Below are 27,440 nucleotides of genomic sequence, written 5' to 3' on the forward strand. Positions count from 1 at the left end.
CACAGAAGAAATCGCCATCAGAAAGACAGACTTCAGCATGAGTTCTTTCAGGGTCACTCTTTGCAGAGGCTCAAAGGGAGTCCTTTGCATGTCCTGAAGAACCAAGTTAAAATTCAAATCAAGACAAAGATCGCACTTTTTTCTGCCTGCATGCTTCTCCCCCCCCTCTCCCACCCCCCCGTAAAACATAAACCACATCTGGATGATCACTGATGAAGAAATTATAGAACCACCCTCGAAAGCATGCCAAGGTGGCAACCTGTACCTGCAGGGAGCTATAAGCCAGCCCCTTCGCAAGCCCCTCCTGCAAAAACACCTCACATTTTGGCTAAGAAGCTTGAAGAGCTGAGACTGCTCTCTGCGTGTACCAAGTTTCGAACAGCCTCCAAACTCTAGCATAAGCTGCCAAGATCAAATGCTTCCAGGCTTGAAACAAGGTCACAATGATCTCCTCTTCCTCTCAAAAGCTAAGCCATAAAACCACAGCAGGAAGGATTTTTCATCAGGACTGGCCCCACATAAGGTGATCTGGGAGAGAAGCACAGTGGCTCATCCACTGGGAGATGAAAGAGGACCAGTCTGGCACAACCAGAACTACCAGATCCAGATGAAGAATGATCCTGTACAGGATCCTCCCTCTCAGGGACCTTGGGAGAATGACATGTGTGGCCAATGCTACAGGAGTGCATCCAGCCCTTCTGATACATACTTTTTTTCTCCTACTGAAGAACCAAAGAACTTTGGTGTGATGAGGTGTGTGATTAGGTGAAAGGCTGTCTAAGACAGCTCCCACTCTGCTGGATCCAATGAATTCCAGCTGAAAAAAAATCTATCCACACACTCAGCACAAGAGAAGATGCTGCTCTGCCCAACGCAGAAGACAACATGCCTCCTCTGCCAACTAAGCACTGTAAGGGCCGCCTTGACTGTCAATGTAAGCCACCAAGGTGACATTGTTAGATAATATTCGCACCAGCTTACCCTCCAAGAGGATCCAAAAGGCCATTAGAGATCTGCAAACCACTCTGAGCTCCAGTCAATTTATCAGCCACAATAATTATGTCTTGGACCAGAGGTCTTGAGCACTGTGCTGAAGAAAGTGAGCCATTCTCCCCACAGTCCAAAAGGCTGATGTCTGTGTCCGCTACTACTCACTGAAGCAATGCAAATGGCATCCCTCTGAAGAGACTGTCCAACTGGAGCCACCAAGTCATGTTGCTCCTGGCCAGGAGACCAGAGTAGATGAAGTTCATAATCCTGGGACAATGGCGACTAGCGGGACAACAGAAACTGCTGTAGGAGTGCATATGTGTCCTGGCACATGGTACCACTTCTAGTCTGACTGCCATTGAGGTTTTGGAACCTGCAACGAGAGAAGAATCCGAGATGGAATCTTGTCCTTTCTGAGTTTTGGGAGGAAAATCTTGCTCCCCCCCCCTTGAGTCATATCAAAATACATCCTCAGATACTCCAGGACCTAAGTGGCTCTTAGGAAGGTTGAGAACTCATCCTAGTGACTGCCGTAGAAGGATCACTCTGGATCTGACCTAACTGTTCTCTTGAGCAGGGAAGGCCCTGATAAGCCAGTCGTCTGGGTAAGGATGCACTCTGATTCCGTCCTTCTGGAGGAATGCTGTTACTACTACCATAATCTTTGAGAAGGTTTAGGGTGCCATCGTTAAGCCAAAGGGTAAGACTCTGAACTGATAGTTCTGCTCTAGAATCACAAAGTACTGATGAGGCAGCCAAATGGGGATCTGCAGGTACAACTCCTTGAGGTCTGAGGTGACAAACCCATATGGCTGAACTGCTGCTATGACAGAGTGTAAGGTCTCCAATCAGAAGTGCCAAACCTTTAAGAACTTGTTGACCCCTTTGAGTTTGAGAACTGGTCAGAAGAAAAATTGTCCTTCTTTGGAACCACGATATAGATGAAGTATCAGCCCGGGCCCTGCTCAGTAGCAAACACTAGCACCATTGTTCCCAGCTCCTTCAAGAAGCTGAGTGGAGAGAACAGCCTCCTTTTGTGCAAAGTGGTGCAGGGACTCCAAGAAAGAATCTATAATTGGAGAAGACAATTCTAACTTGTAAACATCTCAGAGACCAAGACTTGCTGATCTGATGTGATGTTGACCCACTCCCCATAAAAGAGGGATTGCTGCTTTCCTATGAGGCTCACTGGAGAGTGGACTAGCTGTCCATCATTGGATGAGACAAGAGACTAGGGAAGACCATGTGGCTTACCCCACAGAATGTTTGTTAGGATGAAAAGACTGCCTCTGTCAATACTGAGGCCTCTGAAAGGATGGAGACCTGCACTGCCAGTACCTCATGGAGTTCTTCAAAGGCAAGTGAGCCAAAGCTGACAAGGAGGCACCCTTAGGCTTGACCTCTGGTAAACACAGTTTTGGAATCCCCCACATCTTTAATTTCTCCAAATCCTCCCCAAAAAGGAGCTTCCCTCCAAAAGGCATCTTCATCAGCTGATACTTAGAAGATGCATCCACTGCCCAGTAATGGAGCCACAAAAGGCACCATTCCATGACCAGGCTCTGGCTGAATAGGAAATGCAGACTGCTGCCTGCAGTGATAGGGAGGAACATTAAAAGAGAGCATCAAAGAAGAATCCAGCTTATGACCATGCACATCCTTCAGGGCAATGCCACCTTCCACCATGAGGGTGGTGTTCTTAGGTACTGCAACTACTAAGGAATCCACTTTGGATAACTTAATCTCTCCTGCTCCTCTGGAGCAACAGGATACAGACAAGACCTGACCCGCCCCACCTTTAAACTGGCAACCAGAGTGACCCACTGCATAGAAATTAGTTCCTGCATGGCCTCATTGGGAAGGACTTACATGGCATTTTAGTGCTAGCCATCTTGGGATTAGCTGTTGCAGGGGCTGAAACCACTGGGCAGGCAATATTCAAAACCTACAGGGCTTTGGTTATAAATGGAAGAAGTTCTTCCCTGTAAAACACATGGCTACTTGAGGGATCATCTGCCTTTTCAGGCAAAATTTCCCCTTCAAGAAGTTCTGGTAGAGGCAAGGGCATGGTAGGAGCTAAAAAACAAACAAACAAAAAACCCCTCCTATCCGACAGCCCAGGGGAGGGAGGATATGCAGTGACCCTCCCCCCTCCTAAAAATGAGCTTCACTCTTCTCCTTTATGAGATAAGAGTCTCCCTGACTCCCCTGAGTAGTGTAGACATAGTTTTTCTGTAAAGGCAGTGCCCAGTGTATGAAAGCAAGCCTATCCCTTCAAATCCAGCCACAGTAGCTTAATTCCCAGGGATTTATTGTTGCATTGGGTGAATTTTTTTTTTCCTGTGAGAAAGAGAAAGAGGTAGCAGAAGGGGGGAGAGCACTGACCTAGCCTATATACTCCCAGGCTCAATTGAACCAGGCAACCCAGAACAGAAACTAAGCAGCAGCCCAGACCAGGAGCTTAAACGGAACTGTCCACCACCTGCTAGATATGGAGAATACTGGCTGACCAAGGAGCATACCATGCTATAAGAGAATTCAATCTAGTGCTCCATCTCCACATGCTGGTAGATAGGCATAACCTGTAAGACTCTGGATTCATCTGCTGCTGATGACAAGGAAAAAAATATAAATCTGAATTAAAGTAAATCGGGGATAAGAGTGTCAACAGTGGGTTGGGGAACATGGTGGAGAAACATGCTAAGCAAGCTTCATGGATATTGTGTTACACATGTGTCATTATGTATATGTCAAAAGGAGAGTAAAGAAGGAAGAGAAGTTTGAAAGGAACAATTCCCTAATTACTGTTTCAATTAAGTGTTTAACATGCAGAAACTGAAACAGATTCTCCAATATAAATGCACCAGGCCACTTTTTGGAGAACTATTTCTTTAGAGATCCCAATCTGATCTGGACAATTTTTGAGCCCGATACGTCTTTTCATTGGGCTTCACCCATACTAAATTTGATCTAGTTTCATTACATTTTGAGAGAGTTTATTTGCTCCCATGCAGAAAGACATTCCTGGCTCCATAAGTGTAATTTCTCTCCAACAAACACTGAGCTGGAAAGAACAAGTAGGATAGCATGCAGACCATAGTAACATAGCAAATGACATCAGATAAAGACCTGAACCATCACCATGTCTCAAGGAATTTTTTCCAAACTGTGTTTGTCTGTTGTGTGCTCTGAATGTGCTCTGCATGCACTGCTGGGAAATTGTAGCGGGGGGAGGAGAGAAATCTATAGGATGTTAATGCAGTTGTGAGGCAGGGGGGTTGTTTATAGAATTAGGACCAGTCAGTGGGGTGGTGGAGCAGTTGTGGGGGACAGTTTTTAGAAGCTGGGAAAATTTGCAGCGTGGTGGGTTAGTTGTAGGGGTATTTATTGAGAATATGGACAAGTTTGTAGGGGGTGGGAAAGACTCAACTGGGAGAGGGGGGAGAGGCAGTTTTCAAAACACAAGTGCCTAAACTTTTCACTATATAGAAACATTTATATTCTACAGAAAGTGACCTCCTCCCACAAAAATCAATTAGACCATTTTTTTTGGGGGGGGGGAGAGGGGTGCTTAGTTCTCTGCAACTCCTAATCCAATCTGGCCTATCTTCAAACTCAATGTGTCTTTTTATTGGTTTTTGCCATATGCCCAGTTTCATCCCATTCTGTTAATTTTTTGCAGATTTAGTTTGCCCCCAGAGACAAACATTCTTGACCATTTTGTATAATTATTTCTAACTTCTGTTGGGTTAAAAGGAATTAAAAAACAAAAACAAAAAACCTTCAAATTGATATTAAAAATATCCTTATCCCAATTATGCAGGATACAAGAAAACACAAATTCAGAGATGCCAGCATATCTTCTACAGAAAAACAACAATTTCCTCTTCAGCACAATCGAACTGAAGAATGGCAGTGATCAGATTAAGCACTAGTGCGGCAAGCCACTGAACATTACCTGCATCTGAGTTTTTCTCATTCAGTAATTTTGTTTGGCTGTTGGGCAGGATTTTCAGCTCAATGCACTCCGCAGACTGTGGGGAGGTGCATACCTTTGAGGCTATGAGTGCATTTAAATATTGTAACTTCGTGACCTGCAGACAGACAATGCCAAAGCAGTATTACAAGCCTGAAAAGATTTGGAATTTGTTACTCTTTATTGAACTGCCCTACACTCAGTCCCCCCCTTTGAGGGATTTTTCCCATAGTTCTCTTTAAGGAGTTGACGTGAGCAAAACATTTTTCTTTATGTGCAAAAATATTCAGTGTTACTTTCTATTATACAATATGCTAATGCATAGGGTTACTAGATGTCCGGGAAAACCCAGACATATCCTCTATTTAGAGGTGTCTGGGTGCCCGGAGGGATTTCCAGAACCCGGCAATTTACCGTATTTGGGTTTTGGAAGTTCCTGACCTCAGAGCCACGTCCAAATGGTATTTGCGCAGATGCTGACATGATAACATCATATGCATATCGTTGTGTTGATGTCCACAAATGCGCAAATAAAGTTCCAATATCGGAGAGGTTTGTATGCAGGACGGAACAAGGTGGAGCTGGGGTCGGGACAGGGCAGGACCAGGTGTCCTCTTTTTCCATAGAGGAAATCTGGCAACCCTACTAATTCATTACAAAATACATCTGAATATTTATTTATTGAAATGGCAACTTGATACCTATTCAATGTATACCATAAAAACAAAGAGCAAATCTTAAAATCTTACATGTCTTCAATTAGAAGTTAGCAGGGTCTACCAAATAACAGTGTCAAATACTTTAACTTTTCACTTTCCATCGTTTATTCCTGCTCTCTCAAAAATTTAAAGGCTAATTTAACTCAATACAGGGCTTTGGAACTGCTATGTGCTGGAGCTCAGCCCATCAGCCATCTCCTTCCCTGCAACTTACTACAGAATTGGGGAAGGTGTGACAAGGACTCAAAGAAGCCTTGTGTCTTGATCTGCTTATCAGCCAGCAGTAACTTGAACTGATAGTGCAGAAGAACCTTGGTTGAGCATATGCTCGGCCAAGAAGAATCAAGTTCCAGACAGTGCAAAGGTCACAACTGTGAACCATCTGCTCTCCCCAGACTGATGAACTGGTCTCTTCTGTGCGTTGCTGCAAAATGGTATACATAGGGAGATGTGATGCTATGCGGGAATTCAGATGCATGAAGCTTAAAGGGAATTAGGCTTCCAGAAAAAGCGGCATTAATCCTTGCTACCCAAAGGATTAATTATTTTCAAAGCCTATCCAAAGAGCAGAATCTTCAGCCTGGAGTCCACTTACAAAAGATCCAGAAAAGTCCACAGGGAATGAAACCATTAGCGAAGAATAGACAGAAAAGAGAACACAATCTTGTACACAATTATTATCAAAGATACAAGAAAAATTAGAAATATATTAACAAAAAAATTAAGCTTGTGGAGGCATTGGCAAAGTGCAAGAATGTAGATGAAATAGAATAGTAAGCAAAACTAAAAGGAGGTATAGAAAGAGTTGCCAAAAAGTAAGGGCAAAATATTAGCATTCAAAATAAGAGGTCTCAGAAAGAGAAGCAAGATAAGCACAAGGAAGTCTATCTTAACACTAAGAACACAAGAACATAAGAAGGTGCCTCCGATGGGACAGACCAGAGGTCCATCCTGCCCAGCGGTCTGCCCACACGGCAGCCCATCAGGCCTATCGCCTGAACAGTGGTCCCAGACTAATTTTGTAACTTACCTCTAATCCTCTCCTTATAACCTACCTCTACTCCTATCTGTACCCCTCAATCCCTTGTCCTCTAGGTACCTATCCAAACCTTCTTTGAAGCCCTGTAGCGTGCTCCTGCTTATCACTTCTTCTGGTAGCGCGTTCCATGTATCCACCCCCTCTGTGTGATAAAGAACTTCCTGGCGTTTGTTCTAAACCTATCCCCTTTCAATTTCTCCGAGTGCCCCCTTGTACTTGTAGTTCCCCATAATTTGAAAAATCTGTCCCCATCTACTTTTTCTACACCCTTCATGATTTTGAAGGATTCTATCATAGAAACATAGAATATGACGGCAGAAAAGGGCTGCAGCCCATCAAGTCTGCCCACGCTAATGACCCACCCGTAGACTTCACCCGGCTAGAGATCCCAAATACATATCCCATTTCTTTTTAAAATCGAGCACGCTGCTGGCGTTAATCACCTGCAATGGAAGTTCATTCCAATGATCGACCACCCTTTCGGTGAAGAAATACTTCCTGGCGTCGCCATGAAATTGCCCGCCTTTGATTTTCAGCGGATGACCTCTTGTGGTTGAAGGTTCTTTAAGAAAGAAGATATCGTCTTCCACCTCGATGCGGCCCGTGATATATTTAAAAGTCTCAATCATGTCTCCCCTCTCTCATGTCCCCTCTAAGTCTCTGCTTTTCCAGGGAGAAAAGCCCCAGCCTTTTCAGTCTGTCAGTATACGAGAGGTCCTCCATACCCTTTATTAGCTTAGTTGCTCTTCTCTGGACTCTCTCAAGTACCGCCATGTCCTTCTTGAGGTACGGCGACCAGTACTGGACACAGTACTTCAGGTGCGGGCGCACCATTGCACGATACAGTGGCAGGATAACTTCCTTCGTCCTGGTCGTGATACCTTTCTTAATGATACCCAACATTTTGTTTGCTTTCTTTGAGGCTGCCGCACACTGTGCCGACGCCTTCAAGGTTGTGTCTACCATCACTCCCAGGTCTCTGTCATAATCTAAGAAAGTTCAAAAAGGGTCAAATGATTGGCTAAGTTTCAGAACTTATAAAAACCCAAACAACCCCCCCCACCACCACCACTATGCTACCTGGATGCAGAACACTGGAGTAGTACACAGCAGGAAGTGAGGTATTGAAGGACACATAAGAAAGAGACCTAGGGGTATATCCAACTAGTAAAAAAGCAAATGAAAACTAATGAGGTACCTAAAGAGTGCCATATTGCAGTATCCTATTTCCATAGTGGCTAATTCAGAATCCCACAGCGTAGCTATATTGCTGCCTACTTATTCCAGGTATAAGCAGTGACTTTGCCCAAATCTATCTTAGCTGATAGAGCGTTTACCACCATGAACTACTACAAATCCTTAATAAACAAACAACTACACTAATTGTTTTACCACATTCCCTGGTAATAAATTATAGAGCTTAACTATGCATTGGGTGCAAAAATATTTTTTTCAATTTGATTTGAATGTACTACTTAGTAGCTTCATTATGTGGCACCTGTTCTAGGGAAAGGCTGACAGTGGTTCAAAAACATACTTTATCTCCTCTAAGTTGTGAATCGTATGAAAAGGGAAGAGTGATTTTTTTCTTCACCACAAGAAGCAGAGAAATGTTTCCAACAACATTTGTTTCAACAACTTTCATGTTTTGTCCCTCATTTGGTTTTAAGGCCCTGAATTTAAGGCTGTCTAGCTTTATCTGACACCAAAGGAGCCTTTCCCCAGATTAGATTTACCATTCTGTTGAAACAAGGAGAATGATATGGGATTACTCCATTTAGAACCATATTATTGGGACTCTCAGTTAGTGGGAACTGCCCAATGGTTCACATGACAGCTCCTTCTCACTAGATACAATTAGAGAAGGAACAAATATACTGCCGTTGCTTACTACACATCAGAAAACTCACAAAGGGTGCAGAGGATTTTGTGCCACTGCCCTATTATTTTCCTTACAGTAGGAGTTTGGCGCCATTTCTGTGGGGTGCTGGGTATACAAATGAGGTAATATCTCCAACTGCTACCATGGGGAAAAATCCACTGATCTCTTACTGAACTTTTTCCCCCCACAATGGGGGACTGGGAGCAGCAGGATTGCTGTTCTTATGGCAATTGATGTGACGAAGCAAGTTAACAATTTTGGCTTGCAAACTTGAGAATTTTAGTTGGATTATATAATGAGAATCTATATTGGCAAATCTGTGCCATTCTGGAACATTTGCATAGGCATGGCTTACAAGATTAATAGCTTATGCCTGTGAACTATTCATGTGATCTCCTGGCATGCAAAGAAATAGATTTCTTGGTTGTATTATATTTTGGAGGATACTACTACATCCAATATGCCTTTATGATGCAAAGTCAATGGAATGAGTCACTGTATGATTCTGGTTGGGAAATTATTTGGCCAGTGGTCCATTTTATTTCCATGTGTGCTGGAAAGTAGATGGGAAGATTAGGTTTTTACCTTGATAATCTTCTTTCTAGTAGAAAGGCATGAGTCTTGAACCAGTGGGTATTCACCTCTTCTCGTGAGTTTGTGTAGAAGGTGTCATCTACATTTTTCACTTCCACCTCCTCTATTTCTGCACTGCTCCTCAGTTTGTACCAAAGCAGTTGACAGCCACTACAAGAAAAAGAAAGAGGAAGGGTAATGGGAACTACCTGATGAAGCCAAGTCTATTCTGTTCTTAATCAACTACAATTAAAGAAAATCAATGCCAATAGATGGAACCCAACAGCCACAACCTGAGTGCAAGCAGCACTAACACTTATGCAGCTCCCGAAGTGTCCCATTTGTCAAAATATCTTTTTTTTAAATATAAAATAGATAGCTATCAACAAAAATCCCCTAGAGCAGTAGTTCCCAACCTGTCTTGGAGGACCACCAGCCAGTCAGGTTTTTAGGATAGCCTAATGAATATGCATGGGACAGATTTGCATACCTGTCACCTCCGTTATATGCACATAAACAAAGTCAACTGCTTTCAATATAGTAGAACACGACAAGGCAGTGCATAAAGAGCTACTAAGAAAAAAAACAAACTAGGAGTGAATTTTGTTGTGCAAATTCTTGATGGGATCTTAGGTAATAAATTTGTCCAGTTCTGGAGGCTATACCTTGATAAAAGGCACAAAATGGAGACTATCCAGAGAGGGCTACCAAACTGGAAAGAGAACTGCACTAAAAGTCTAATGAGAAGACTAAAGGTTCTAAATATTTATAACCCTAGAACAATGTTTCTCAACATGTGTTATGCACAGCCTTAGGGATACGTGAGCTGCTTGTAGGGGGCTATGAGGTATTGGCTACTGCTGAGGATATTGCCTACCTGCCCCCTCTGCCAGAGCTGCCAGCAGGGATTCCTCCTTCCTACCCGCCCCCCTCCAGTGGGATCTCTCCTTCCTGCCCGTCCCTTCCACCAAAGCCGACCAAGGCGGCTTCCCCCTAATGTCAGAGCTGTTGGAGGAAAGCCTTCTGGGTCAGCGGGGGGTCCCAGTTACCTCCTACCTTCGGCAGCACTTGATGGAAGGACACATCAGTGGCTCTTTCACGCTGCACGTAGCTGACCCAGAAACCTTCTCTTCGATGCCAGAGCTAATGTCAGAGGGAAGGCTTGTGGGTCAGCCACGTGCAGCATGTGAACCGCTGCCTGCGTGTCCTTGCAAGTGTTGCGGAAGGCAGAAGCAGCAGCCCAGCTGCAGGCACTGAAGAAGTGAGTGCTGCTCAAACAAGTAAGGGAGGGGACTTAGTCTGGGAGAAACAGAGGGGGGAGGGGGCATGAACATGGGACATAGGAGGGAGGGAATAGAAAGGGAGAATTGTTGAGCATGTGTGTGAGTGAGAGGGAAAGAGATGGTGCACATGGGGAAAGGAAGAAAGGAAAATTGTTAGAGAGAGGAGTGAGGTAGAGATGCACGAGGAATAGAAGGATGAGAGGGAATAATGTTGGATATGGTGATGGAGAGGGAACAGAGGGACAGATTGAAGGGGATGGAAGGGGGAGGAATGTTGGACATAGTGATGGACAGATGTGACATGGTGCTGGAGAAATGCGATAGGAGAAATGGGTATGGGGCTGGTGGGCAGTGGTGAAAAATGCTGCACATGATCCAGGGGGATGAGGAGGGAGAAATGTTGCAATATACTCTTATCTCCTCTGTCCCACAACCATGATAAAACTACAAACAGTTCAAAACACAGCGCTAAGACTTATCTATTCACTGAGGAAACACAAACACATCACGGCGGCATACCTCGATTCACACTGGCTCTCAATACAAGTAAGAGTACAATTCAAATTCTACTGCCTACTATTTAAAACCATAAACAGAGATAGCCCAGCCTACCTAAACAACCACCTAATCCAAACTACCTCAACCAGACACAGGAGAACTCAAACCGTTCATGCATCCCCCAATCAGAGGCATCAAACGAAAAAAAAAAACTGTACGATGGCCTTCTAGCCACACAAGCAGCAAAACTAGACTACCAACTCTCCAATTTACTGATAATGACTCCAGACTACAAATAGTTTAGAAAAGAAATAAAAACCATCCTATTCAAGACATCCTTGAAGACAAACTAACACCACAAGACTCATCCCAATTTTCTGAAGCAACTCGCTCTACTCTTCAATTCCTCTGGAAATGGCCAGATAACTTATTTTGTAATCCGTCTTAAACCGCAAGGTATTGGCGGAATAGAAATCACAAATGTAATGTAATAGGGGTGGAGGAGAGAAGAAGAAAAGTAGGATTCATGGAGGAACAGAGAGAGATGTTGGTTGAGGAAGGGAATGAGATCCAGAGGAGAGAAAGTATGCAGGAGGCAGAAAGAAAGAAATATTGGATGCAGTCAGAAGGAAGTGCAACCGGAGACTCATGAAATCACCAGACAACAAAGATAGGAAAAATGATTTTATTTTCAATTTAGTGATCAAAATGTGTCAGTTTTGAGAATTTATATCTGCTTTCTATGTTTTGCACTATATTTGTCTATTTTTCTATAGTTGTTACTGAGGTGACATTGCATATTTTAAAGTCATCTGCCTTGACCTCTGCATACAGTGTGCTTTTAAGGTTTTTTTTTTTTAAATATTGGGGCAACCATTATGTATTAATATGATTAGATTGTATGTATATGAAAAATGAATGGAAGAAATTGCATTACAATTAGTACTATTATTACTGGGGGTGGGGTCTGGGGTGGAGCTTGGGCAGGGGTAATCGGTTTATATATGTTAGATTAAGGTGGTACTTGGCTTGAAGAAGTTGAGAAACACTGCCTAGAACAGTGGTCTTCATTAATTTTTAAGCTGGGGCCACTTTGGAAACTAATGAGCTGAAGAAGAGCCACTAAATATATCTTTTCTTGAGGAATCATGACATTACTGACAAAGAGTGTGTCAAAGGCATTCATCCTTATAGCCCACTTTCAGACTTCATTGGGGAGTATTCTCAAGGTTATGACCATTTCCAAATACATTCTGTCAATTGAAAAATGCCTTATTCTTCAAGCATGTGTTCTCCCCCCCTTCTACTTTCCCCTTTTATCCTGAGCCTGGGTAGAAAGAGGCAGAGTAGCAGGAAAAAACCCAAAGGCAAAGAGGGCTGCCAAAGAGGTCTCCGGGGGCCGTCAATGGCTCCTGGACCTTGCATTAAAGAACACTGCGCATTGGTTAGAGCTATAGCCTCAGCACCCTGAGGCTGTGGGTTCAAATCCCTCGCTGCTCCTTGTGACCCTGGGCAAGTAACTTAATCCCCTCATTGTCCCAGGTACACTAGATAGAGTTTGAGCCCACTGGGACAGATAGGGAAATATGATAAAGTACCTGAATGTAAACCACTTAGGATGTAAGCGGTAAATAAATAAATATGACATGGTCATTCAAATAATTCAATGCCAACAAAAAAAAAGGGAACCACAAACACACAAAAAGCCAATTACACCATTAAAAAAGTGTACAAGCAGGAAGAACTGGGATTTAATATGCTTTACTCATCAATGACCTAACACTGTCAGTGTTTCAGCCAATGGTCTGCGTCAGGAGTCTACAACAGGAAAATTTTTGGAGAAATACATTTGAATTGATTTAAAAAGAAAACTATGCCACCTTGAATAAGAAAATGGTAAGAGGCTATTGGCATCTATTTTATATTCTATCATGGCAAATAATGATGACGTGAGTAATCCAAAATGAATTCAAAAGTGCTGCAGCTTAACGATCAATTCTAACTAAAAATCCCAATAGTGACATCACTGAGCCTCCACTATCCAAACTCATTAATAAACATGATTCTTTATTTATTTTTCTTTTAAACCCTTAAGAATATTACTTATAAACGGAAGCCTTTTAACAGAATTGGATTTTGATAGCGGTTAAGTTAAAAAGCATTTCTTTAAAGATAATATTGGCACTCTGTTTAAGAGAAGAGGATCTGTAGGAAAGCATCATAGTAAAAGATATTTAAATTCCGATTTTTAGTTACTTTAAGAATATTTGTTAGAGGAATTTCAAGCAGGCGTTTGATTGAGAAACATCAGAATCCTAATTTAGGAGTCCTTTTATTAAGGTATGCTAACCGATTTAGCGCATGCTAAAGATTAGCACATGCTACATGTTAAGACATCGAATCCTAGTACTGCTTTTTAGGTGAAAACAAGTTTTTTAGATTAAATTAACTACCTAATTGATATATAGCCATGGAATGACATCTTATGATATAAATCTAAATGGTAAATATAATATGATAAATTAGTAATTCAATTTAAAGTATTTTATAAAAAGTTAGACGATTGAATTAAAGATGGTGGAGATAAAGCTGATAGGTAAAAAAATTTTTTAAGGTAAATATTGTTATCTGAGATTTTATAAATTTGTGTATATGTAAAATAAAAAAATTAGAATTAAAACACTCTGAAAGTGTCAAATAGTTTGTAATTAACAGGTTGACACAGTTTGAGTATTTTAATAATATTATGAGTTTATATGAGGTTTTGACCCATTTTATATACAGTGGTACCTTGGTTTACGAGCATAATTCGTTCCAGAAGCATGCTCTTAAACCAAAACACTCGTATATCAAAGCAACTTTTCCCATAAGAGTTAGCGTAAACTTGAACAATTCGTTCCACATCCACAAAAACTTAATTACCATTAGGGACACCTCCACCGCTGCCTCTGCCACAGATCCATCCACGCGGCTCCTCCAATTCTCCTCCTCTGCTGCTGCTCGCTGCCTCTCACTGCGGGTGGTGCTGGCTAAGCAAACGCCGCCGCCACAGAGCTCGACTGAACACTGTTGGCTCTGCTGCTCTGGGATGCTGCCCCCCCCCCGGATGCCTCTACCCCCTCTGCTGGGACTCTCAAGTGCTGGCTCACTCCTGCCGGATGCACCCCGACTCCCATGCTCCACCCGAGGCCACCGGTGCTGCTATTGCCTCTTCCCCCCCCTCCCCAACTGGCTCTGTCCTTACCCCTGCACCGCCTGTGATAGAAAGTGCCTGCTGCCGGTCTGCTGCTGAGCCTTGAGCATCTGCGCTTGCTCAGGCCTTCTGGATCTCACCCTCTCAAAGATCTCATGAGAATCTCGGAGAGGGTGAGATCCAGAAGGTCTGAGCATGCGCAGATGCTCAAGGCTCAGCAGCAGACCGGTGGCAGGCACTTTCTATCACAGGTGGTGCAGAGATAAGGACAGAGCCATTCGGGGGGGGGAGGGGAGGGGAGGAAGAGGCGATAGCAGCACCGGTGGCCTCGGGGGGGGGAGCAATACTGTTGGTTCCCGCGGTCAGGTCGGGTGGGGGCTCCCAAATTGAGTCAATGCTCGGTTTACAAATCAAAAGTTTGCTGAGTGTTTTGCTCGTCTTGCAAAACACTTGCAAACCGGGTTACTCGTAAATTGAGGTTTGACTGTACTTGTCTTTTGCATTCATTATTTTAATTTAAAAAAAATAATAATTTGTGTATGTTGTTATCGACCCCTGACAGAGACCATTGGCAGAAATACTAACAGTGTTGAGTCATTGATGAATAAAGAATATTAAGTCCCAGTTCTGAAGGCTTGTACACTTTTTTATGGTGTCATTCAAATAACTCAACCGTATGAATGATAAACAAGAGGTAAAGCCTTCTTCAGTGGAAGGAAGTTCTAGACAGAAATCATTTGATATTAGGCTTTAAGGGAAAAGACTTAGGACTAACTTCAGGAATTTTTTTTTTTTCACAGAAAGGGTAGCAGATCTTGAAACAGCCTCCTAAATTGGCTGGTGGTGAATAATGAGTTAACAGATTTTAAGAAAGTATGGGACAGAATAGTTAGAAGAAACAAACTACTAGCACCTGTTCCAGTACTGAAACAATTCAAAGAGTTTGCCAGAATGAATGGCAAAGTAACTAATATTAAATGTTTAAAAGTCTTAACAGAAGCACAAGCAATAACAGAACTAGCAGCTAATTATGTCTGGCAGGCTTCAAAAACAAATTATGAGAAGCCCTACTGAACTGAGGCGGCTACATGGGAAACAGGAGATTAGATGCTATACAATAGCCACACTAGTACTGTCAGTTATTTTGATTACTATAAAGCTTTGTGGTTAGACATGAGAAAAGAAAGGTGCCAAGTGTGAGGCTCTTGTATACTCTTCTGTCCATGAAGATGGTACCCCCAAATGAGGATGATGACAAAACACTTCAGGATAAGAGGTGGTATCCTGCCGGTGGGTCATGCTTGCAAGTAAGATACATCCTTAGCAATGTAAATAAGGATAATAGGCTGCTGGTTTTTTCTGCCATCTACTATAGTACTTTAGTTATTTTTTATATCAGCCATTTTGATTTTAATCATGTTTACTGCAAAATATATTTCCTGGAACTTATCTATCTTGTCTGTGTATCTTGTCTAGAGACTATACGCTTCACAGACCAGCGACTGTCTTATCCACCCACTTTGTATTTTTCTGTCCCTTTACCTGTTAATCACACTATAGTTTATTATCAGGTATGTTGAAAAAGCAGAATGCTCAATACTGAACTGAATTGATATGGAGACACAGCTTATTTTCAACAGGAGACAACTGTAGGTGGATGGACTGCACTAATGGGTTGGGATTTGCCAATCCTAAAGATGATAGCTCTGTATCCTTGGCCAATGCAACCCCTTTCCTTCACTATTAATAATCTCCAGCTTGCCCTGGTAACCTAGTGCTGTACCTTGATGAGCTGCAAGTCCGTCAAGGCTCGCACCGTGTAATCTGGACAGTACAGGGCATAGTTTGCATTATCCGCTGTGTCAACCTGGTCACGCCAATTCAATCGCCGGGTGGATACTGGAGACTGATGAACTGTGGAGAGTTATTAGTGAGTTACTTTACTACCCCATCATCCAGTCAGGAGTGTTCATTTATGCCAATAATGCAAAAAATGTTGCTTACCTGTAATTGTATTCTCATCAGACAGCAGGATTAAGAGCCCCACAAATATGTGGGTGATGTCATCACATGGCACCAAATACAGTGTCAGCTCATTGGCTAGAATAGCTTAGGAGGTCTTTCACCCATGATGAAGAATTGTACCAAGCAGCCCTCAGTGAAGCCCCCTCAGTTTGTGACCAAAAGTGCAAAGTGTAAAAAAAAAATATATAAAAAATCCCCTGAACTGCAGGGAGATGGAAGGGATGTATATAACCGTTAATCCTGTTGCCTATGGAGAAAACCAGTTATAAGTAAGCAGCTTTGCTTTCTCCACAAACAAAACAAACATTTCTTCATGTGGGGACTCCCAAACTAACTTCTATTGACGACCCCTTTCATACAATTTCCCAGATCATTTAGGGAACTACAGGACCATTTTAATCACCTACCTTTTAAAGTATATTTCTAATAACTGATCATCCAAAACTACTGTCTTGAAGCCACCCTGCCTCTAAGCATCCAAGGCTTAGAGTATTAGAGGGATGCAACTGTATGTCCTCAACTCCTCCTCACTGATCCCTTACATGTATCTTGAAGAAAACCAGACCCAATATACGTGTCAACTCTGACCTGATGAACATACAGCCTCAACCAAGAGATCTGCTTTTCAATAGGAAAAGGGATATTCAGAGATCCAGCTACCTATCATGTGAATCTCTCACAAAGTTTCTTAGTCTATTGGGTCTTAATAGACAAGAGAGCTGTATGGATATTCTGATGTCCTTTGTCCTATCCAATCAGGGTCAAAGCTCTTGTACACTTTAACAAAAATAATCCCACCTATATGCAGGTATATGCCAGCACAATCTGTGGTCTAAGAAAGAAGGTGAGGAGGACATGATTTACATGAAAATAATTCAAGATAGCCTTCAATAGAAAAGTTTCAGATGTTGGCCAAAGTACTTAGTAGGTAGGTGACCAGCACTTGGAGCTCACTAATATGCCTCCTGAAGTGACTGCAGTAAGGAAAATCATCTTTACAGTCAAGTACCTTGATTTATACAGCGATTTCATTAGAAATGCAAGGACCTTATCAAGGTCTTTGTGGAAGCTTTAACTTCTGACTGCAACACCTTGCCAAAGGAGGAAAAGCCTCAGAACCCCGTTAAGGAAGAGCCCTTCTCTAACTAGAGAGGGTAAATTATGTCATCGGCACTAAAATATCTTGACTCATATTACAGCTGGTATTCCTGCTTAGTAAAGTAAATGTCCCATTAGTGCTGCTAGTAAAGTTGCTGAAACAAAACAAACAGTTAGCAATTCGCCAGTAAGTAAATAGGCAATCAGCATTAAGCTGCTCAGAAAAACTTATCTTGGTGGCATGTGTGGGCTGCTGGATATCTGCTCAAACCAAAAGGTGGCCAGAGTGTTTCTCCTCGTGGCTGCTTTAGGGATAGAAACATAGAAAGGTGACGGCAGAAAAGGGCCACAGCCCATCAAGTCTGCCCACTCCACTGACCCACCCCATTAAGTCTAAGTGCTGATGACTTAGTTCCTTAGCTCGACCCTCGTAGGGATCCCACGTGGATATCCCATCTATTCTTAAAGTCGAGCACGCTGGCGGCCTTGACCACCTGCATCGGAAGTTTGTTCCAATGATCCACCACCCTTTCCGTGAAGAAGTGCTTCCTGGCGTCACCACTAAATTTCCCTCCTCTGAGTTTAAGCGGGTGCCCCCTTGTAACCGAGGGTCCCATGGGAAAGAATATGTCGTTTTCCATCTCGACACGACCTGTAACGTATTTAAATGTCTCAATCATGTCACCCCTTTCCCTGCGCTCCTCTAGAGTATAGAGCTTCAACTTGCCCAGTCTTTCTTCGTATGAGAGACCCTTGAGTCCAGAGACCATTCTAGTGGCCATCCGCTGGACCGACTTGGCTTGAAGCACATCTTTACGGTAATGCGGCCTCCAGAATTGCACACAGTATTCCAGATGAGGTCTCACCAATGATCTGTAAAGTGGCATGATGACTTCAGGTTTGCGGCTGACGAAGCTTCTCTTGATACATCCCATCATTTGCCTTGCCTTGGATGAGGCCTTCTCCACTTGTTTGGCAGCCTTCATGTCTGCACTGATGATAACTCCCAAGTCCCGTTCTTCTGAAGTCCTAGCTAGTGCTTCTCCATTCAAGGTGTATGTTCTGCAAGGATTTCTACTGCCAAGATGCATGACCTTACACTTCTTAGCGTTGAAGCCCAGCTGCCATGTCGAGGACCAGTTTTCTAACGTGATCAGATCTTGCGTCATACTATCCATGAGATTGCTTTCACTTACTATATTACACAGTTTGGCGTCGTCAGCAAACAGTGTTACTTTACCCTGAAGCCCCCGGGTCAAGTCCCCTATGAATATGTTGAAAAGGGATGGTCCCAGGACTGATCCCTGCGGCACTCCGCTAGTCACCTCCGATGTCTCAGAGAGGGTGCCGTTGACCACAACTCTCTGAAGTCTTCCACTCAGCCAATCAGTGACCCATGCAGTTAGTTTCTCACCCAACCCCATCGATTTCATCTTGTTTAATAATCTGCGGTGCGGGACACTGTCAAAAGCTTTACTGAAATCCAAGTATACTATGTCTAGAGACTCTCCCGAGTCTAGCTTTCCTGTCACCCAGTTAAAGAAGCTGATAAGATTGGATTGGCATGACCTGCCCCTAGTGAATCCATGTTGACAGGGATCCCTCAGATTTCCCTCATCCAATATTGTGTCTAATTTACCTTTAAGCAGGGTTTCCATGAGTTTACACACTATTGATGTGAGACTCACCGGCCTGTAATTCGCAGCCTCTGCTTTGCAGCCCTTTTTGTGCAGAGGAACAACGTTGGCTGTTTTCCAGTCTAGGGGGACTCTCCCCGTACCTAGGGAGAGATTGAAGAGCGTGGCTAACGGTTTTGCCAGAACATCGCATAGCTCTCTGAGCACTCTTGGGTGCAAATTATCTGGTCCCATAGCTTTGTTCACCTTAAGTCTTGACAGTTCTCTGTAAACATCAGTTGGTGTGAACTCAAAATTCTGAAATGGGTCTTCCATGCTTTGCTTTGCTTCCAGCCGTGGCCCGTGCCCTGATGCCTCGCAGGTGAAGACTGAACAGAAGTAATCATTCAGTAGTTTGGCCTTATCAGAATCTGTATCCACATAGTTTCCTTCTGGCGTTCTAAGGCGTACTATCCCGTCTGTGTTCTTTTTCCTGTCGCTAATGTACCTGAAGAAGGATTTGTCCCCTTTCTTAATGTTCTTCGCTAGAGTTTCTTCCATTCGAAGTTTGGCCTCTCTGACTGCCGTTTTGACCGCTGCAGACTTTGTCCTGTATTCAATGTTTGTTTCTTTTTTCCCCGTGTGTTTGTATGAGAGAAATGCTTTTTTCTTTTCTTTGACGAGGTAAGAGACCTCTTTAGTGAACCATTGGGGTTTCTTTTTTCTTTGCTGTTTGGTTATCGATTTTATGTAGCGTTCAGTTGCCTCATGAAGGGTCAACTTCAAGGTTGACCACATAGCTTCCACATTATCAGTTACTTCTTGAACCTGCAACGTAGGGGGGTTAATCCTGGACCAGAAACTTCCAATCAAGTCTCTTGCACCACAAAACAGAAAACTGCCCCAAGTAGACATTGAGATTCATTACTCACACTCCAATTGACACAAACGTGCTCAATGGGCCCACGCAGAGATGGCTGTTCAGCGCCTGACCTGTGCTTAATAGGACCCAGCCACCAATGACATCACAGATCCCATATTAAATGAGAAACCGTCCCCTGATGTACATGGGGCCAAATGCAGTGAATGAACAGAAACCCAAAGATAAAAATGCTTACAGCAATGAGGTGAAAATACACAATGTATTTGGAATTTGACCCCCATGTACACCAAGGGGTGATTTCTCATTTTGTATGTGATGGAGGGTCAGCAGGTCCAAACCCCGCCGACCACGACCATAAATACCTTCTGGCAGAGGAGCGTCGGGCCAGCAGCACTCGCAAGCTGCTTTGCGGCCTTCTTGTTGGGGCCTTCTGTGTGCCGCGTTACTGATGCTATCATCAGTGACGCAGCAGAGGGAATTCCCCAGCGAGAAAGCCACAAAGCAGCCTGCGAGTGCTGCTGGCCCGACGCTCCTTTGCTGGAAGGTATTTATGGATTCGGTCGGCAAGGTTCGGTTGGGAGGGAAGGATGGAGGGTCAGCGAGGGTTCGGCTGTGCAGTGGGGATGGGGGGGGGAAGAACGGCTGCCAACGACTAGGGTTTATTTCGTGGGTAGGGCTTATATTAAGACCTACCCCGAAAATCATGCTAGGGCTTATTTTCAGGGTAGATTTTATTTTCAGGGAAACACAGTAATGTTATATGTTTGCCCACAAGCTACATTTGAATGTTTAACATTTGAATGTTTTACTTTACTACCCCATCATCCAGTCAGGAGTGTTCATTTATGCCAATAATGCAAAAAATGTTGCTTACCTGTAATTGTATTCTCATCAGACAGCAGGATTAAGAGCCCCACAAATATGTGGGTGATGTCATCACATGGCACCAAATACAGTGTCAGCTCATTGGCTGACTGGCTCATTGGCTGACTCATTGGCTGACTTGAGCTTACTGCTGGAAAAGGGGATAGAGGGGTATAGATAGAGTAGTGTTCTCCCCAGCGTTTTTCAGCTGGGCACTCCGCCCAGCAAATTTACATTACCGCACGGCTGTTATCTGCCGAATCCTGCTGCTACCACTGCTTAACACGTATACTGAAGAGACGCCGAAAGACTCCCGCCGGACTTTAAACAAAACAAAACAAAACCGAGCAAGCGACTCGAACCCGGCTTCCCTCCGAAACCGGAAGTTACGTCGGGGGGGGGGGGGGGGGGAGGGCGGGGGAGGGGGAGGTAGGGAAGAGAAGCCGGCACAGACCATTAGAGCCCTGGAGCATGCGGGAGATAGGCCAGCCACGGAGGGAAGCTTACTTGCTCTTGCTTACTTCGGGCCTTTCTCACTGCCAGGTCCTGCCTACTTTCTGTTTCCGCGAAGGCAGGACCCGGCAACGAGAAAGGCCCGAAGTAAGCTTCCCTCTGTCGCTAAGTTTTGGAAGATAGGTCAGCGACGAAGGGAAACTTGCAACTTGCCTTTGTCTGTAGCGAATCTGCCGGGTGTGTGAGACGGGGGGGGGGGGGATGAATGGGAGGAGAAATGCTGCTGTACCCAATTAGAGGGGTAGGGGGAGAGAAATGCTGGTACTTCTGCTGTACCCAATTGGGGGGGGTTTAAGAGAAATGCTGATGATGCTGCTGCTGTACCTAATAGGGGGAGGGGGAAGAGTCATGCTGCTGCACCCAATTAGAGGGATGGTGCTGCTGACTATAGAGCATGGTAGAACAGAGTTTTGGTCACCTTTAGGAGGTCCAAAGCTGATGATGCTTTGGGATCCTCATCAGCTACAACAAGGGTCAGGGCCAGTCATAGACATGCTAAGGCCCAGGTTAAGAAAAACAAAGGAGAGGTCCCCTGTCTCCCCTCTCCTCCCTGTCTCCCCTCTGATCTCTCCATCTGCCATTACAATCATAGCAACATATCCTCACCAAATCAGAACAAGAGATCACAAATTAGAAATAAAAATAGGTAGACAAATTGAACTGGGAATCCCAAGAAGTTAAAACAGCATGTACTGTAACAGTAGAGAAATAAAAAAGGAAATGTATTTCCTTTTCTAGGGAACACAATTCAAAGATATCTGCTATGTACATTTCCCAAAGAGAACATATTTCAGTTAATAAATTAAAAATAAAATGCTTTTTTCTACCTTTAATGTTTGGAATTTTATTTTCCTCTCATGTTGATTCCAATTTCTCTTTTCTGCTTTCCTGTCTTTGCTCTGCTAATTCTCCTTCAAGCAGCTGCTATCTTTTTCTCCTCTCTCCTGTCTTGTTATATTCCCTCACTATACTTGCCTCTAACATATAGGTCTTTCCTCTTTTTTTTTTTTTCTTTCCTATCTCTGTTCATTTAAGTTTTTCTCTCTCTCTCTCTGGGAACAGCTATGGGAAATATTATAAGAAACTGAAGTTTATTTAAAGATATTAGAAAAATTCACGGGGTTAGTATGGCTTTGACCGATTGGAAATTGTTAGAGAGAATTATGGTGAATTCTTATGCCCATCTCTTAATAGCACTCATTGTTTTGTGTGAGGTTGCTCCTGGACTGCATCTAGGAGAGTTGTTACAGTATCAGTATGAGTGCTGGATAAGACATGGCTAGAGAAATCTGTTTTTCGGAAGCACAGTGGAAAAAAAAAAGGGGGGGGGGGGGATTTACGGTTTTTTTCACTTGTACCATTGTCAGTACTAAGAGTTTTTGTGTATGTGTATGACACGATGCAAATGAAGAACACATATAAGGGAATGTGACTAGTGCACTATAATAATGCTGGACGTCCAGAGTTAAAATTCCACGGTAATGACAATATTTTTGAGTACTCCACTTAAATTGTTATATTTTATTTCTCTTATCAAACGCTGAAGGTTACACAAGCAAATTTTCCCAGCTAACAAGCGGTGTGTTCTGATTATGTGATTTGTAGCTAAACACCGAGAATGCTTTGCTCCTTTGAAAGAATGTGAGCTATTTAAGAACATAAAGGAGGTCTACACTGATGCTAGGGTTGTCTATCTATCTTTAGAATTATATAACTGTGTCTAAGATTTTTTTTTAAATTCTCAGCAGGATGTTTTGCTGTCTCGTTATTCTACTGGAGAGGAAGTGGGTGTCTGTGTGTATGGTTGTGCTTCAGGCTTCTGGGATATGTAGTTCCGTTTTTCTTTAGCTGTGAAGTACTTTGCAGATGCTTTCCTTTTCTCTCATTATTTCAGTGTAAATATAATCAAGCTGGTATAGATTTGATACTGTCTTTTTCATTTAAGATGTGGGAAATAACTTTTTCATGTTTACTCCCTTTTCCCTTCCGGACACAGTCGGTTTTAACAAACCTCATTGAAATGCCTGGCAGTGGAGGATACGGCATTACCTCACTGATTAGGTCTTTTAGGACAATGTTAACGTTTTCAGTGATTAACCCCTGTGTTATCTAATATGCTCTGATTATTTTTTTTCTTTCCAATGCTTTCCTGAATGTAATAGGAGATGCTATTTCCCTAAGTGGTTTGCAGTGTTTTTCGTAGATTTAATTAACTTAGGATTTTTAGCAGGGGGTTTCTTTCAAATGCCTGGAACCTCCTCCACAGAAATAGAATTAAGAACTGAGGAATATATGGAGGTATTAGGAGGCAGGTAGATAGCCTGAGTAGATGGTTATTTCAACAAAACAGTGTCTAGTTGTCCTGAATGCTAAATCTTGTATCTGAACTAGCAAGTTGCTTGCAGAAAACTGTCATATTTTCAACACAACTTCCTTCCCAGGGAGTTGATCCTGCCCCCTCAGTTTGAACATAAGCCATAAAGTAGTACTGTGATAAAAAATATAACTGCAAGGAGGAAAACAGAGAAAATTCTCCAACACCACAATCTTGTTTTGCTCTGTAACAGAAATAGTAAACAACATTATATTAACCAAATTTGTGCAACCAGTACTAATTATGTACAGAGAATACCTGAATACATGAAAGGAGCTTCTTGAGAGAAAGAAAAGGCGTTTACAGGGGGGGAAGTCCTAGTGGGGGAGGGGACAGTTTTAGTCAATGAATTTGGCGAAGAGGGCGGTTTTGATCGCTTTTTGGAATGCACTGTATGTCAGATTGGGTTCGTTTATGTAGTTTTTCAGCCAAACTTGCTGTCTCTTCGCTTGGAACTTAAAGGTTCTGTCCAGGTATGATTTGTATCTGCAGCCTGTAATCTTTGGGTATGCAAAGATGTTTTTGTTTCTGGTTGTACGGGTGGGGTTGTGTAGGATGAAGTGAGATTGTAGGTAGGAGGGTGCTAGTCCCCAGGCTTGCCTGAAACAGGTGCAAGCAAATTTGAATAATATTCGAGCTTCTATTGGTAGCCAATGTAGCTTTTTATAGTAGGGGCTGATGTGGTCACTTTTTCTTAGTCCGAAAATTAGGCGAACGGCGGTGTTTTGTATTAGTCTCAGTTTTTTTATTGTTTTTTGTGGGATACCCAGGTAGATGATGTTGCAGTAGTCCAGGATGGATAGGATCAGTGCCTGTACCAGCAGCCTGAATGATGTTGGATCAAAGTATTTTTTTATGGTCCTTAGTTTCCATAGCGTGAAAAAGCATTTTTTCACTAGTGAGTTTGTGTGGTCAGTCATAGTTACGTGTGTGTCTAGAGTGATACCTAGTATTTTTATATTTTTGGATATTGGGTATTCGTGATTGTTTATTTTTATCGATGTTCTCGTAATTTTATCATTAGGACTAGCCAGAAAGACTTTTGTTTTCTCTGCGTTTAGTTTCAGTTTGAAATTGGTGGTCCATTTATCGATTTCGGTCATTATGTTTGAGAGGTTGTCTATAATTTCTTTTGTGATGTCGTTTAAGGGGATTAGAATGGATATGTCGTCTGCGTAAATGTAATGTATTAAGTTTAGTTTTTGTAAGAGGTGGCCTAAGGAGGCGATATAAATATTGAAAAGGGTGGGCGATAGTGGGGAACCTTGAGGCACGCCTGACGGGTTTTTCCATGGTTTGGAGTAGTTTCCATTGCTGATTACTCGGTAGGATCTGTTTGTTAGGAATTCTTGGAACCATTTCTTTGCCTTTCCATAAATTCCCATTACTTCAAGGCACAGTAGCATGATTTCATGGTCTACCAGGTCGAACGCGCTGCTGAGGTCTAATTGTAGAATCAGTGCGCTTTTGCCTTTGCTAAAGAGATCATAGAGGTGGTTCAGTAAGGAGGCTAAGACAGTTTCTGTGTTGTATCCTTTCCTGAATCCTGATTGGTGTTCACTAAGGATGTTAAATTTGTCCAGGTAGTTTACTAGTTGAAGGTTGACCAATCCTTCCTGTATTTTTGTGAAAAGGGGAATGCTTGCTATGGGTCTGAAATTGGATGTCAGTGCTGAAGAGGTTTTCTGATCTTTAGGGATTGGAGTGATTAGTATGTGACCCATTTTTTTGTTTAATGTTCCGCTTGTAAGGGCGGTTGTTAGCCATGCGAATAGTTCCTTTTTAAATTCTGGAGGGGCAGCTGTCATAATTTTGGGGGGACATGCATCAAGTAGACAGTTAGATTTGGTGTACTTGTTGAATAAATTTAGGAACTGATGCCAGTCTGGGTATTCGAGGTTGTCCCATATCATGTCTACTCTGGTGTCTTGGTCGTGGGGTTCGAGGTATTGAAGAGCATTTGTTGTGGTTGTGGGTAGAGTTGCTCTTAGTTCAGCGATTTTATTTTGAAAGAAGTTGGCTAGGGTTTGTGCCGATGGAGTGGGCTCGTTGTCCTTTTTCAGTATTTGTGTTGTGTCGGTTATTGTTTTTACTAGTTTGAATAATTCTTTGCTGTTTATTTTTGAAATACCAATTTTTTTTGCATAATGCTTAGTGCGTTTTTCTTTGATCAGATTTTTGTATATTTTCATTTTTTGTTTCCAGCTTGACTTATCTGATTCATTGTTTGTTTTTTGCCAGATTCTCTCCAATTTTCTTAGTTCCTGTTTGGTGGTTAGTAGTTCACAGTCAAACCATTCATTTGGTGGTCTATTTTTCTTTTTGTATGTTTTATATGGTGCTATTTGGTCTAGGAGTTCTTTGCTGTAAGTTTCCCATCTTGTGGGGAAGTCTTGAATTTCATTGGTTATGGGCTGTAACTCGTAGTGGGTCCAGAATTCGGTTGGGTTAATAATGCCACGGCTGGTTATTGTGTTCGTGTTGACGTTTTTGTGTTTTTATTGTGTATTCTGTTTTAGCCAGTGTAAATTGAACTTGCCAATGTAGTGGTCTGATCAGATGCATTTTTCCCAGGGTCCTGGGTAATATTGTATTTTGGGGTCTATTGTTTCTTTGTGGGAGAAGGTGGTTAAGTCTAGTTTGTGTCCTTTTTCGTGGGTTATTTCTGCGTCTGGATTAGGAAAGTCCAGTGACATTAGGAAGTTGGCGATTTCGGTTATTTCTGGTTTTGTCTTTTGTTCTAGGTGAGTGTTTATGTCTCCCAGAAGCAGGTTGTATGATCCTTTTAGGGTGGATAGGGTAAGGAATTCGGCGAATTCCTCTTTTGCGTTTGACCATTTTTTGGGTGGGATATAGAATAGAGTTGTGATCAGTGATTCTTCTAACTGTGCGTTAGTGATTTTGCAAGTTAGTATTTCAAGGTTTTCTGAAGATTTGGAGTCGGTCTTGATGTAGTTGAAGTGTTCTTTTAGGATGATCGCTAGTCCTCCTCCTTTTTCCAGTTTCTTGATAGTGGGATAATTTTGTATCCCTGAGGTAGGATTTCTTTCATGATGGTGTCAGTGTCAGAGATCATCCATGTTTCAGTCAGAAACAGGAGATCAGGTTTTGTTTGTAGTATCCAATCATTTATTATGTGGGCTTTGTTTCTCACGGAGCAGGTATTTAGGTAGTATCCCTTAATGTTTTCGTAACTATTTGCTGTAGGGATTTCGGAGTATGTTAGTTTTTTTTATGTTTCTGTTGTAGAACTTGTTCCTGTGTGGTTTGCGGTGTTTGCGGGTGGTGTTTAATACTGTGATTTGATGAAGGTCTTGTCTTGGCTGGTTTTGTAGGAGTTGGAGGGGGTTGGAGGGCTTATTTAGTTCGACTGGTCTGAGCCAGGGGATGGGGTAGGTGTGCATAGGTTGGGGGGGGGGGGGTTGTCGTCATTGCCCCAGCATTTGGAGCATAATAGGTATAGTATCCCTAATAGTAATTGCTGTTTATTGCAGATTGCCATGTTGTGTGATGGGATGTGCGGTTCGGGTTGTGAGAAGTAGGGACTGAATGCCTGACTGGGAGTGGCAGCTAGGGGCCGTCAGCGATCAAAAGGAATGGGTAAGGTGGAGTGCGATTGGTTGTGTAGTCAGTGCAAGCTGAGTGTAAGAAACTTAGTTAAGGTGCGAGAGCAGGTTAAGCATGGGGAGAACTTACGGTGTGAAAGAAGGGAAGGATTATATCTGGGGTAGAAGGATAATCATATGGTACATAGTGGTAAGAGGTTGAGTATATGGAGAAAGACAGCTGTGACTGGTTATGCCAGTAGCACCAGGTCATGCAGTAACAGACAGTAATTGGTCTTGCAAAAATTGGTCGTGCATTAACCGGACAAGTCATGTAATAACAGGTTGTACATGCGGTCGCAGATATTT

At 42.8% G+C, this 27,440-nt stretch overlaps 1 protein-coding gene across 6 annotated transcripts in view; it reads right to left on the reverse strand.

The window, feature by feature from the left end:
• Positions 1-27,440, reverse strand: part of CNNM3 (cyclin and CBS domain divalent metal cation transport mediator 3) — a 143,386-nt gene that overhangs the window by 20,375 nt on the left and 95,571 nt on the right. For 4 of the 6 annotated variants that reach the window (XR_004539800.1, XR_004539799.1, XM_033947886.1 and 1 more), the window contains exons 6-7: positions 15,937-16,067; positions 4,949-5,084 (exon numbers count right to left, since the gene is read on the reverse strand). Coding sequence is in view for 2 of the 6 variants with exons in the window: in XM_033947886.1 (XP_033803777.1) it covers positions 4,949-5,084; positions 15,937-16,067 (267 nt within the window). In the remaining 4 variants the exon portion in view is untranslated. The remainder of the gene's footprint in view (positions 1-4,948; positions 5,085-15,936; positions 16,068-27,440) is intronic. The other 2 variants (XR_004539801.1, XR_004539802.1) reach the window with 1 other exon arrangement.

This window comes from Geotrypetes seraphini, chromosome 6 (assembly GCF_902459505.1).
Source record: "Geotrypetes seraphini chromosome 6, aGeoSer1.1, whole genome shotgun sequence".
Taxonomy (NCBI): domain Eukaryota; kingdom Metazoa; phylum Chordata; class Amphibia; order Gymnophiona; family Dermophiidae; genus Geotrypetes; species Geotrypetes seraphini.